At 46.6% G+C, this 12713-nt stretch overlaps 2 protein-coding genes across 11 annotated transcripts in view; both read left to right on the plus strand.

Moving 5' to 3' along the window:
* DEPDC5 (DEP domain containing 5, GATOR1 subcomplex subunit) overlaps positions 1–3920 on the plus strand; it is a 123781-nt gene extending 119861 nt beyond the window's left edge. For all 10 annotated transcript variants that reach the window (XM_073673960.1, XM_073673969.1, XM_073673978.1 and 7 more), the window contains one exon: positions 2544–3920. In XM_073673960.1, coding sequence (XP_073530061.1) covers positions 2544–2839 — 296 coding nt within the window. In that variant the 3' untranslated portion in view covers positions 2840–3920. The remainder of the gene's footprint in view (positions 1–2543) is intronic.
* Positions 3921–4873: 953 nt separating this feature from the next.
* On the plus strand, positions 4874–7514 carry YWHAH (tyrosine 3-monooxygenase/tryptophan 5-monooxygenase activation protein eta). The gene is made up of 2 exons (XM_073673991.1): positions 4874–5132; positions 6036–7514. Exons 1-2 carry the CDS (start codon positions 5046–5048, stop codon positions 6690–6692), a joined length of 744 nt encoding a protein of 247 aa, XP_073530092.1. The 5' UTR covers positions 4874–5045; the 3' UTR covers positions 6693–7514.
* The last annotated feature ends 5199 nt before the right edge of the window (positions 7515–12713 follow it).

Below are 12713 nucleotides of genomic sequence, written 5' to 3' on the forward strand. Positions count from 1 at the left end.
TGGGAACCAGGCATGTAGAGTCCATCCGTTCACCTTTTCTGCGTCGCACAAAGACACGGTGGTTGGAACCAAAGATCTCAAATTTGGACTCATCAGACCAAAACACAGATTTCCACTGGTCTAATGTCCATTCCTTGTGTTCTTTAGCCCAAAAAATTCTCTTCTGCTTGTTGCCTGTTCTTAGCAGTGGTTTCTTAGCAGCTATTTTACCATGAAGGCCTGTTGCACAAAGTCTCCTCTTAACAGTTGTTGTAGAGATGTGTCTGCTGCTAGAACTCTGTGTGGCATTGACCTGGTCTCTAATCTGTGCTGCTGTTAACCTGCGATTTCTGAGGCTGGTGACTCTGATAAACTTATCCTCAGAAGCAGAGGTGACTCTTGGTCTTCCTTTCCTGGGGTGGTCCTCATGTGAGCCAGTTTCTTTGTAGCGCTTGATGGTTTTTTCAACTGCACTTGGGGACACATTCAAAGTTTGCCCAATTTTTCAGACTGACTGACCTTCATTTCTTAAGTAATGATGGCCACTCATTTTTCTTTACTTAGAATTTGTATTATGGCAAGAAAAAAGCAGCTAACAGTCTATTCAGTAGGGCTATCAGCTGTGTATCCACCTGACTTATGCACAACACAACTGATGGTCCCAACCCCATTTATAAGGCAAGAAATCCCACTTATTAAACCTGACAGGGCACACCTGTGAAGTGAAAACCATTTCCGGTGACTACCTCTAGAAGCTCATCAAGAGAATGCCAAGAGTGTGCAAAGCCATCATCAAAGCAAAAGGTGGCTACTTTGAAGAACCTAGAATATAAGACATATTTTCAGTTGTTTCACACTTTTTTGTTAAGTATATAATTCCACATGTGTTAATTCATAGTTTTGATGCCTTCAGTGTGAATGTACAATTTTCAAAATCATGAAAATACAGAAAAATCTTTTAAATGAGGTGTGTCCAAACTTTTGGTCTGTACTGTGTATACACACACACACATTCATTATATATATTATATATTTTCATTTATTTAAAACCTTCTTTTAGCTTAACTTGGAGTCACCGCCTTCTTTAGTAGGCCATTGGTTCCTCATGATCGTGTCGGTGGAGGGGCGAGGGCAATGAGAGATGGTAGTTGCTGGCAATGGTGTCATTTAAATGCCATCTATCAGAGGTAGACAGCGGCATTTAAATGGTTAAACTACAGCAATTTGATCTAAGTTATAGTTTGGCTATGTTTACATATTGTTTGTTTGCTACATTTTTTTTCCTGCAGTAAAAAGAAAGCTGTCGGCAAAATACAGGTTTTGCTGCTTTTCTTGAGTTGTTTTTTTTTTTTTTTTGCTGCGTTTTTCAGGATCCCAAAGTTCAGCTTTGCTTCCACCTTGCTAGGATGAACAATATAAGGTGTTAGGCCACCAATGCAAGACCTATGTGAAACAATTTTAGGAAAAAAAGCCAATTTTATCCATTTATTTAGAAGAAAGTTTTTCATGTCTGAAAAAATAGTTACTATTCTAAACAAACCAAAAGCTGGATTCATGTATGAAGTGCAGCCGTGAACTAAGGTTACATGAGTGCATGAACAAATACCCCTGTTTTTACATTTACAATTGTGTATGTTAGATTGGTCAGGCATTGTTGTAGGGCATTGAATTGGTAGGGCATTGTTTACTTCACACATATCAGTAATTTAATGAAAATGTACTAATACTAACACCCATGCTTATGTGAGGATACCTAGACATGGTTGAAAGGGAATCTGTCAGTACAGAATGACTTCTCAAACTAAGTCCAGCCGCTCAGTGCATCACGGCAGGGCCAATCATTTTATATACACCTGCTTACTTTCCCTCTATCTCTGCCTCCCTCTTTGATTGACAGCTCTGGCTTTAAAGAGCCAGAGAAGGGTGGAGATAGAGGGAAAACAAGCAGTTGGGAAGGTGTATATCAATGATTGTTCACGTCATTCTGCACAGAGCGCCTGCACTTGGTTTGAACAGTCATTGTGTGCTGGCAGAGTCCCTTTAAACTTGGGAAAATCACAAAAATTAATGGGTTTCACATCCTGCTATATCTGCGTTTTTTTTTCACCAAAAACGCTGCAAAAACTGTTAGCGGCGCTTTTGCACTTACTCATTGCTTTCTATGGGTGAAAAAATGCTGCAAGAAATGACATACTGCAGTTTTCAAAAACGCAGCAGTTTTCCAATTCAGTCATGAAAAAAAACCCAATCATGTGCATAAGATTTCTGAAATCTCATGGCTTTTGCTCGTACTGTTAAAAGCAGCTTTTAATTTGCATAAAAAAGCAGCAAAACGCAAAGTATGAACATGGCCTAACAGGCAAATGCTGTCTATGCTACATAGCCAGAATCTGCCTGTATTAAGCAGACTCAGCTCCTGAGCCAGCTTCATACTTTCCTTTTCGAACTATGACAAACATGTACATCATAGATCGTTAAGGAGTTGAGCTAAAAATCTGCATTTGCATCTACTATTTAGTTGCTTGTTCTAACCACTAATTTATTTTTATTTGTACCCCTCCAAGGTACTGTGTTTTTACAACTACCATATTCTAAGCGAAAATATACTTCTGGCCAGCAAAGACGTAGAAGAAATTCTACAAGTTCCTCAACACAAAACCCATTTGGTGAAGAAAAAATAGGATATAACTGGGCCTATAATACCATGCTCACAAAGACGTGGCGCTCAAGTGGCACTGGAGATGAGCGTTTTGCTGACCGCTTGCTAAAGGACCTTACTGACTTTTGTGCCAACCGTGATAACAGACTTTCAGCCTTTTGGGCCAGCTGCCTGGAGAAGATGAATATGATTGAACCCTGAACATCTTTACCGAAGCTGTTGATATACTTGATTTTAGCTGATGTATAGAATGTGATTTAGGAGATGACTTGCACAAGGTACTAGTTTTACTGCTGCTTTGCGAACCAATGTCTATATTGGGTCAGGGAAACTAGGAAATGTAAGCCTTATCTGGCACCTCCTTTAACATTCGTAGGTGAGGGGCATCAGTCACTTGCCAGGTATAGACAAGACTAATGCACCATTATATGCACTTCATTTCCTGGGCATCCATGACACCTGGCACATCAGCAGCACCTCTCATCTTGCAATGTGGAAGTAAGAGGCGCTGGATAACCCCTTTTGAAGAGATTTTCCCAAAATTGCAAGTTATCACGCATCTCTTAAATTGGGGATAACTTTCTGATCACGTGTGGTCTGACTGCTTGGACTTCAGGATCTCCAGAATCAGTGGCCCTCGGTTGTCCCATCTTGAATAGAGCAGAGGTGCAAATGCTCAGCCTCTGCTCCATTTGTTGACTACGGAACTGCCGAAAATAGCTAAGTGCTTTTCTTGGTTATTTCTGGAAGTCTCATAGATAATGTATAGAGTAGAGCTCTGCTCTCAGGTTTTCCAGTGTCCCTTTCTCAGGATTGCTGGAGATCCGTCCAAGTGGTCAGAAACCCAGCAATCAGCAAGTTGTTCCCTACCCTATTGAGGGGTCTGACTTCAGCGGTTAGGCATGTCCAATCTGACACTGGCAAGGAGAGAGCCCACTGCACATTAGGTGGTAAAGTTTATAGGGTTACCTCCAAGTCCATCTCCCAGCAAGTATCATGCTCTGGTGGTGGTAAGAATAGGGCCTCTGTCACGATTCTCGCTGGGCGTTGGACCAGTCCCATATACAGGAGCTTTTCTCTACGCCCGATGTGTGATAAAGAGTGTCTGACTTCACGGCTTCTGCAAACAAGTTTCTTTTTGTAAGATATCTCCTATTGCAAGACTGATACTATAACCTCTGTGAGGACCGATCTGCTCTGAAAGCTGCCTATGTTACCCACGGCATTAAAGGGGTACTCCCATCTCCAACATCCTGTCCCAATATGTAGTAGGTGTAATGATATTAGCAAATACCTTCAATTAGAAATGTAGCATAGTTCTAATTCGCCATGTCGCTTACCCCCATGTGCAGGGCATTGCAGTAGCTTGGGTATCCATGGTTACAACCACTCATATAGGGACAGTTAGTTAGCTGTTAGTGGTCGTAACCATGGATCAGAAAAACTATACTACATTTCTAATTGTAGGTATTTGCTAATATTATTATTACACCTACTACATATTGGGATGGGATCTTGGAGATGGGCATACCCCTTTAACCTCTAATGAAGTCACATGTCAGCGAATTCCCCTATGGGGAGTGGAGGTTGTTGGAAATGCCCAGGCTACATTGCCATTGAACACGTTAGCTAGTCGCCCCTTTTCCCTTGAGCTGCACTGTAGTAGGAGCCATTGGAGGACTTGCCCATAACTACCAGCTTTGGTTGCTGCTTTATAGCAATGAGCTGGAGGCCGGTTGTTATGGGCAACAGCCCCTCTCTCTTCTTGGTTAACCCTCATATTGGAGTGCAGCCATCATGTGGCAGTAGTATGCTGGTGGACTACCACATGAAGGTGGCAGGGCTCATGACTTGTCCCCTTTTCTTCCCAGTGCTCATGCAGGGGCACATTTCTGAAGTAAAGGTGCCGGCCTGCCATGTAGCACCTGTGGCTCTCAGTCACCACTGTATATAATGATAATGTGACTGTCGTCTCCTCTTCAGGGAGAGGCAGCAGAAAGTTGGAATTTGTGGCAATAAAAGCAGTTCTTGATCTTGACTTTCTTTTCCTAGTCTTTATCGTTAGGAGACGACCATTTGAATGCTCTGTCTGCAGCAAGGAATCGTCTCCCGACCCCAAGTCTGTTCCCCTGCCATTAGCCGCCCCTCCCTCGCTTCATCCGCTCTCCACCTCTTTGCTGTGCATTGCAGCAATCATACTGCGCATGCTCGTAGTAGTGGCTATAAATAGCTCATGACGTCAGCTAGAAATGTTCACGAAAGGCACGCCCTCTGGACACGCCCATCTATAGTGCGTCCCGGCTGCAGCGCCGCAAGTAGCAGAACCTGGTGCAACGCAACGAGGCTGCAGGAAAGGAGAGCCCGCTACTTCTACCGGCACCTCACGTAGACCCGCCCGAGGGACAGCATGGCGGACCGGGAGCAGTTGCTCCAGAGAGCCCGTTTGGCAGAGCAAGCGGAGAGATATGAAGATATGGCTGCAGCCATGAAATCGGTGAGTCTGCGGTCAGTGGAAAGAGTACACCGAACGTGCCCAGTATACGGGCAGTGCTAGACCCTGCATAGGAGACATGCCCATCTGTTATCAGAGCTGGCAGCATGGTGGGAAGGGAATGGGGCAGGTGATGAATGACCGCACCAGCAGCTTCTGACAGTTCCCTACATTGCTGGTGACATGTCCCTGGCTGGCACCATTCTGGGTGGTGATACTCCAGCCATAATGCAGGATGGGCACCGATTCTGATAAAATGAGCTCGATACGGTCTTACATTTTGTATGTGGGCTCCCCAGCTGTAGGGTGGAGTTGGTATGTTACATGTGGGCACTATGGGTATAGCTGACAGATTATCGGATGACATTGGATCTGGGAGGTGCTGTATACTGTGGATGTCAGTGCCGAGGGCATGTGTCTGGTCTGCACATCAGCATCATCTCGGATTATATCCTAATTAGTTGTTTGTTAATAATGTTATACTATTATTGCCGAGGTATATATCCCGGCTTGATCAGTATTGCCGAGGTATATATCCCGGTTTGATGATTATTATTGCCGAGGTATATATCCCGGTTTGATGATTATTATTGCCGAGGTATATATCCCGGTTTGATGACTATTATTGATGAGGTATATATCCTGGTTTGATGATTATTGCCGAGGTATATATCCCGATTTGATGATTATTGCCGAGGTATATATCCCGGTTTGATCAGTATTGCCGAGGTATATATCCCGGATTGATGATTATTATTGATGAGGTATATATCCCGGTTTGATGATTATTATTGCCGAGGTATATATCCCGGTTTGATGATCTGCAGTGCCCATGCCCTTACCACATTTACCAGTTTCTATATTTGCTAGCACCTGATGATCTGATTGTTTCGTCCTTCTCTGCAGGTGACCGAACTTAATGAACCGTTATCTAATGAGGATCGGAACTTGCTATCCGTGGCCTACAAGAATGTAGTTGGTGCCCGAAGATCTTCCTGGCGAGTAATAAGCAGCATCGAGCAGAAGACTTTGGCTGATGGAAATGAGAAGAAGCTGGAGAAGGTGAAGGCTTATAGAGAGAAGATAGAGGCCGAGCTGGAAGGAGTATGTAGTGAAGTGCTGTCACTGCTTGACAAGTTCCTCATCAAGAATTGCAATGACTTCCAGTATGAAAGCAAAGTTTTCTATCTGAAGATGAAGGGGGATTACTACCGGTATCTGTCAGAAGTGGGATCTGGAGACAGGAAGCAAAGCGTGACCTCAGCATCTGAAGCTGCCTACAAGGAGGCCTTTGAGATCAGCAAGGAACACATGCAGCCAACTCACCCCATCCGTCTAGGCCTGGCTCTAAATTTCTCTGTCTTCTATTATGAGATACAGGGTAACCCTGAACAAGCTTGTCTCCTTGCCAAGCAGGCTTTTGATGATGCGATCGCTGAGCTGGACACGCTAAATGAGGATTCCTACAAGGACTCCACCCTCATCATGCAGCTCCTGCGTGACAACCTCACCCTTTGGACAAGTGATCAGCAAGATGAAGAGACCGGAGAAGGCAATAATTAAAGAGGGTTTTGCGTCTTGCTACAGCCCATAACCTATCCTCTCCCCTCCACCACATGCCACCCCCACCGCTTCCCCTGACATGTCCCTGTGCTTATCATATCCGTATCATTGGCACAACTGCTCATATTGCTACGTGCCCGGGGAGACAGGTTACCGTGGCGTCCTCTTGGGCATTGCTGGATTGCGTTGGTGCATCAGCCGTTTCTCAGGCTGCCCTCGCATAGATCAGGGGATTAAGGAAGCTGCAGTTACAGAGAGGCGCCCGCGCTCTCCTTGCCGATAGGGCACTTACGGGCTGGAACGATGCAAAGTGGTCCCGTTTTATTTTGTTACGAAACTGGTTCTAGTTTCCATTTGTGCAGCATTCCCTGTGCATGTAAAGGACTCCTGCTTTCTTTCTTTTCGTGGAGGCACCTCACAGTTAAGGCTGTGATTGACTGCAGATCCCGTAAGTGGAGGATGGGGGTCTGCCTTTTTTTGTTAGCTAATAGACGTTTTTTTAAATGTGAGCTTTGTGAAGTTTCTATTTGCCCTTTTAACTTATGTCGTGATAACTGCACCTCTTTTGAGTTTGAATGCCCTGAAAGTACCTGTGTTCATTTTTTTTTTTCTTTCTGATTGTTCTAATTATTAAGGTAAATTTTCAAGGGCCTCATTATTTGGTTGTAAGCCTTGTGTGGGCCAGGCCTTCTCAGGACTGACTGCATCTACACAGTGTGTATTAGCCTGTTATGATGGATGCCAATAAAATGCCAGACACCAATCTAAATGTTTTGGAATTATGTGGATGAAATAAATGCTGCTTTGAGGATATTCTGACTATATGAGCTTCTTGTGTCTTTGATAAAGTAGACTTGAGCCTTTCCTATTCCTTATCTCCTAGGTATGAGCTGCATGACAATAAATCCTGATTATCGTTATAGGCAAGATTGAAGAATCGGGACTGTCTGTAAGGGTTAAGAGCTCTAAGTTTTATTCCTCTGACACTGGTACGCAGGTTCTGAACTTGTTGCAGATGCGTGAACATGTACTTTTTGGAACAAGTATTATTAAGCATCTCTGCAGTGGGTTTCTCCCATATGTTCCTTTTATGTTCAACCTCTTCACATGTACCAATCCAAATTCAATCATTTTTTCCATTTGCACAAATATTGTACATAGGGATATGTTGCCTTACCTTTACCCAATGACACTGTGTGCACATGATCCATATGTTTGAATACCACACACCATAGTCTATAAAACACTAGTGCCTTCCATGTGTATAATATTGTTTCCCGTTATGGAATAAAGGAGTGGCCTTATACACCTACCCTGGGGTTCACAGATTCACCCTTTTGACTTTGTTTTTAGAGCCAGCCATACATTTTTGGTCTTATAAAGCATTATTACTTCATACACGTTTGAATGTATTGTGTTCGTAGATTCAGGGTTGTTGGCACCATGCTACTGGAAACTGATGATTTATAAAACCTCCTTTGAGATCAGTAAAATGAATTTATGAATACTTGTTGACTAATCCCAACCATCACCTCTGCAACCTGGATGAGTTCTCCGCCGCGTGGTTCAGTAGTGCTGAGCGGTTTCCGAATGTGACCTGAATAATTTATACTGCAATACAGGTAATGGGCGAAACGGGGAAGATCTATCACAGTTTCCACAGCGACAGAGGGAGATTTATAGAAGCTTCTGTTTCCATGGTAACAGGAGGAACGATTTATGCTGCAGACTGCTTTTTCCTCAGTGTGTGGTGCTGTTTGAGGTTTCTCATCGCTTTACATCACACACAATCATTTTTAGATATGCCTGGCTAGCCTACTTTTCAATGCGTTTAGATTTAGGAGTTATTTTAAACTATTATGGTCAGAGATCTACGAACGCATCAACAGCAATCCATGTCCAGTGCTCTGAGAATGACATATAAGGTAGCTGGAGTTGTTGCCTTGGAGATAGAATGATGTCACACATTTCCATGGTAACACAATGCTGTGATCATAAAGTGCAGCATTCATTTCATATCTGTTACTAATGGTTTTTGTAATGAAAGAAAGGCAAATTTAGGGAAGCTCTTGGGTTATATTTGTTATGTGTTCACCCCCCCCCCCACTCCCATGAGAACTAGGATTTAATCTTGCATGCTTGCATGATATTCACTTTTTAATTCCATTAATTTTGCTACCTTTTATTTACACAGTTTAGTTTTCAATGTGTTCTGGTTCCATTAAGCCAGCTTTACAATCACGCGGAGCCGCACAATGTGTCCTTAATTTATGGGGACTGGCCTCAAAATTCACGCTCGTATGAATTAACCCTAAATCAAATTAAAAACAAAATTGCTGCCTTGTTGTGTCACATGGGGCTGTCTGTCAGTCTTTCGTGAGCCAAAAGAGGAACTGTATCCAAAAATGGGGAGAAATAATTTTTTTTTCATAATATAATTATTTTTTTTAAACATTTGTGGGTTTGAAAAAAGCGAACTCAAAATTCCAGATGGCTGTTCTAATGTCTGTTTAATGATATAGCAAACATATTACCACAGTGGTGAATATTCACTAGTGTGAAGAACACAATTGGGGACTTTGTCGAATGTATATCAGAAAAGTTGGCAGCATTTATTTTAAAGGGTTATTTACAAAATATGTAAGTTCTCCCTTATTCATAGCTGATCGATCAGGATTTCTGATGTCCTCAGCAATCTCGAGAGCGAGATTATGGAACCCAGGCATCCTGTATTCCCATCCTGAATGAAGCTGAGGTGCACATGTGCCTCCTCCGCTCCAATGATGGTACATGGGTCTTCAGAGTACAAGTGTGCTATTATTTCTGTCACTCCTGTAGACCAGGGGTGGGGAACCTCAGGCCCGCGGGCCATTTATGGCCTGCGGCGACCTTTTCTCCGGTCCCCGGGCAGATTCCCGGGGAACTCAGTGCTTGGGCTGGCAGCTGTGTTTTGACGGCCAGCAGCCCTTTAATCTCTTCTTGCTCTGTGAGCATATGCAAGCAGCGTTCACTACTGAATGCTGAGGCATATGCAGTGAAAGATTACGTCCTGACACCAGTGCCACTACTTATTTGTGGGTGGAGTTGGCGCACAATTTGTATAGCCCTCTGGATATTTAAGACCTCCTTAAATGGCACTTGGCAGAAAATGTTCCCCAACCCTGCCATAGACGATGTAGTGCCGGCGTCCCTGCCCTCTGCTAGGCAGGGACGCTGCTCCTCTCACCGCTCTGCTCCGTGCCCGGCTTCCTCCCCCCGCTCTGCTGTCAGCGCGCGCTCCGTCCCGGCGTCCTCCTCCTGCTCTGCTCTCAGCGCGCGCTCCTTCCCGGCCCCTGTGCTCAGGGCGCGCGCGCGCGCGCGCGCTCCCCTCCTCTTAAAGGGGCCGCGCGCGCCGCCCTAAAGAGTCCCCGGCCAATGGCCGGAGGACTTCATCATATATAAGGCACCTCCTCCAAAATGGAGGTGCCCGAGCAATGTTGTTTGCACCTGTGTCTCACCTGTGCTTCAGCCCTCAGGTCCCGTTGCCAGTTACCTGCCAGTTTCCTGCTAGTTACCTGCCAGTTACCTGCCTGATTCCTGCCTGAATACTTGTTACCTGTCTGCCAGTCTGAGGTCCGACGGTCTGCCTTACTTCTCCTGTCAGTCTGTCTAAGGACCAGCCTGCCCGCTCACCTGGGAGCGCATGTCAGCTACCTGCCTGCTTGCCTGAGGTCCGACGGTCTGCCTTACTACTCCGGTCAGTCTGTCTATGGACCAGCTTGCCCGCTCACCTGGGAGCGCTTCTCCGTTATCTGCCTGCTTGCCAGCCCGGAGGCTCCGTTGTCACGTGCTGTGACCACCAGCTATCTCAGAGACTCTTGCCCGCTCACCTGGGAGCGCATCTCCGTTACCTGCCTGCTTGCCAGCCCGGAGGTCCCGTTGTCACGTGCGGTGACCATCAGCTATTCCAGAGACTCTCGCTTGCTCACCTGGGAGCACACATCTACCACCTGCCTGCTAGCCTACCCGGAGGCTCTGCCATCACAGGTCGTACCTACCCCTTACCCAGAGACTGCCCTGATCACTTGCCGTAACTCCCTGTCCGTTCACCCAGAGACTGCCACCCGCTCCCTTACAAGGGCCGCCCCCTTGTATAGTAGCTCAGAGGTTCCGCCTCCCGGACCCGTTACAGTCCGCCTCCCGGATCCGTTACAGTTTGCTCGGGCCATGGAACCCGGTGGCACCCAAGCTCCCTCGCTCTCGGACCTCGCTCTTGAACTGTCCCGTCAGAGGTCCCAACAGGAGGCCATCCTGGGTCACCTGCGGAATGTTAATACTCGCCTGAACACTCTGTCTGATCCACCAACAACCTCCGCCAGTGCCATATCTTGCAATCCGGCGGCTCCGCTGCTCACTAATACTATGGTATCCTACCCCGGACCCCGGCTTTCTGCACCTCCTCGCTTCGGAGGCGACCCCGTCCAGGCTCGGGGCTTCTTGAATCAGTGCACCCTGCATTTTGAACTTTTGTCCTACCAGTTTAACTCCGACCGGGCCAAAATTGCCTTCATCATGTCCCATCTCACCGGGGAGGCCCTGGCCTGGCTGAATCCTCTATGGGAGAGAGGAGACCCCCTGGTGTCCAACTTGCCTGCTTTTCTCACGGCTTTCCGGAAAGTCTTCGACGAACCCGGACGGAAGACCTCATCTGCATCATCGTTGCTACGCCTCCGTCAGGGGAGTCTCACCGTGGGCCAATATGCCATACGGTTCCGTACCCTTGCCTCGGAGCTGGCCTGGGATAACGACGCTCTGGTTTCCGTCTTCTGGGAGGGTCTGTCCGGCCGTATTAAAGATGAACTTGCCGGTCGGGACATTCCTACCACTCTCGATGACTTAATAACTCTTGCCACCCGAATTGACCTACGGTTTCAGGAGCGTGCCAAAGAGGTCACCCGTGAGAGAAGGATTCCACGTTTAGCTCCTACTTTCCAGAAACCCGTCATTCCCTCCATCTCTCCCCAGGTACACTCTCCTGAGCCTATGCAGGTCGACCAGACCAAGATGGTCAAAACCCGTCAGGACTCACGCCGTGCCGAGGGGAGCTGCTTCTACTGTGGCAGTAAGGAGCACCGGATCCGTGCCTGCCCGGAGAGGTCGGGAAACGCCTGTGTCTAGGTTCGCTCAGAGAGGTCCACCTAGACAAGAATAAATCCTCTCCATCCCTGCTGTTGTCAGTTTCGATCATCTACGGGGAGAACCGTTATTTCGAACTAGCCCAACTTGACTCTGGAGCAGCCGGGAACCTTATTTCACAGTCCCTGGTTGAGAAATACCGCATCCCCACCAAACCTCTGGCTGTACCCTTGTCTGTCGCTGCCGTGGATGGGGGCCTCTTACCTCGCCCCATTCAACTCATCACCGAATCCATTACCCTGCAGGTGGGAATGCTGCATTCTGAAAGTATCTCCTTTCATGTTCTGCCTGGACTCTCTCACGCCCTCTTGCTAGGTCTGCCCTGGCTCCAGAGACATGCACCCGTGCTAGACTGGCAAACCGGAGAGGTCCTTCGCTGGGGACAAGACTGTCATAAGACCTGCCTGGTTCCCGTCCATCCCGTTCGTCCCTCTCCTACCCCAGCTAATCTACCTGGACTTCCGATTCCTTATTGGTCTTATGCAGATGTCTTTAATAAAAAGGAGGCAGAGACATTACCACCACATAGACCATACGACTGTCCCATCGATCTGCTACCCGGTACTACTCCTCCCCGTGGGCGTATCTATCCTTTATCCGCTGCTGAGACCCGGTCAATGTCCGAATATATTGAGGAGAATCTGGCCAGAGGATTCATCCGGAAATCTACCTCCCCGGCGGGAGCAGGCTTCTTTTTCGTCAAAAAGAAGGACGGCTCTCTCCGTCCCTGTATAGACTATAGAGGCCTAAACCTGATCACGGTGAAGAATAAGTACCCCCTTCCGCTCATTCCAGAATTATTTGATCGTCTGAGGGGGGCTAGGATCTTCACCAAACTGGACCTTC

The sequence above is a fragment of the Phyllobates terribilis genome, unplaced genomic scaffold, assembly GCF_046119375.1.
Source record: "Phyllobates terribilis strain yellow unplaced genomic scaffold, ASM4611937v1 Scaffold_1__5_contigs__length_1240528914, whole genome shotgun sequence".
Classification (NCBI taxonomy): Eukaryota; Metazoa; Chordata; class Amphibia; order Anura; family Dendrobatidae; genus Phyllobates; species Phyllobates terribilis.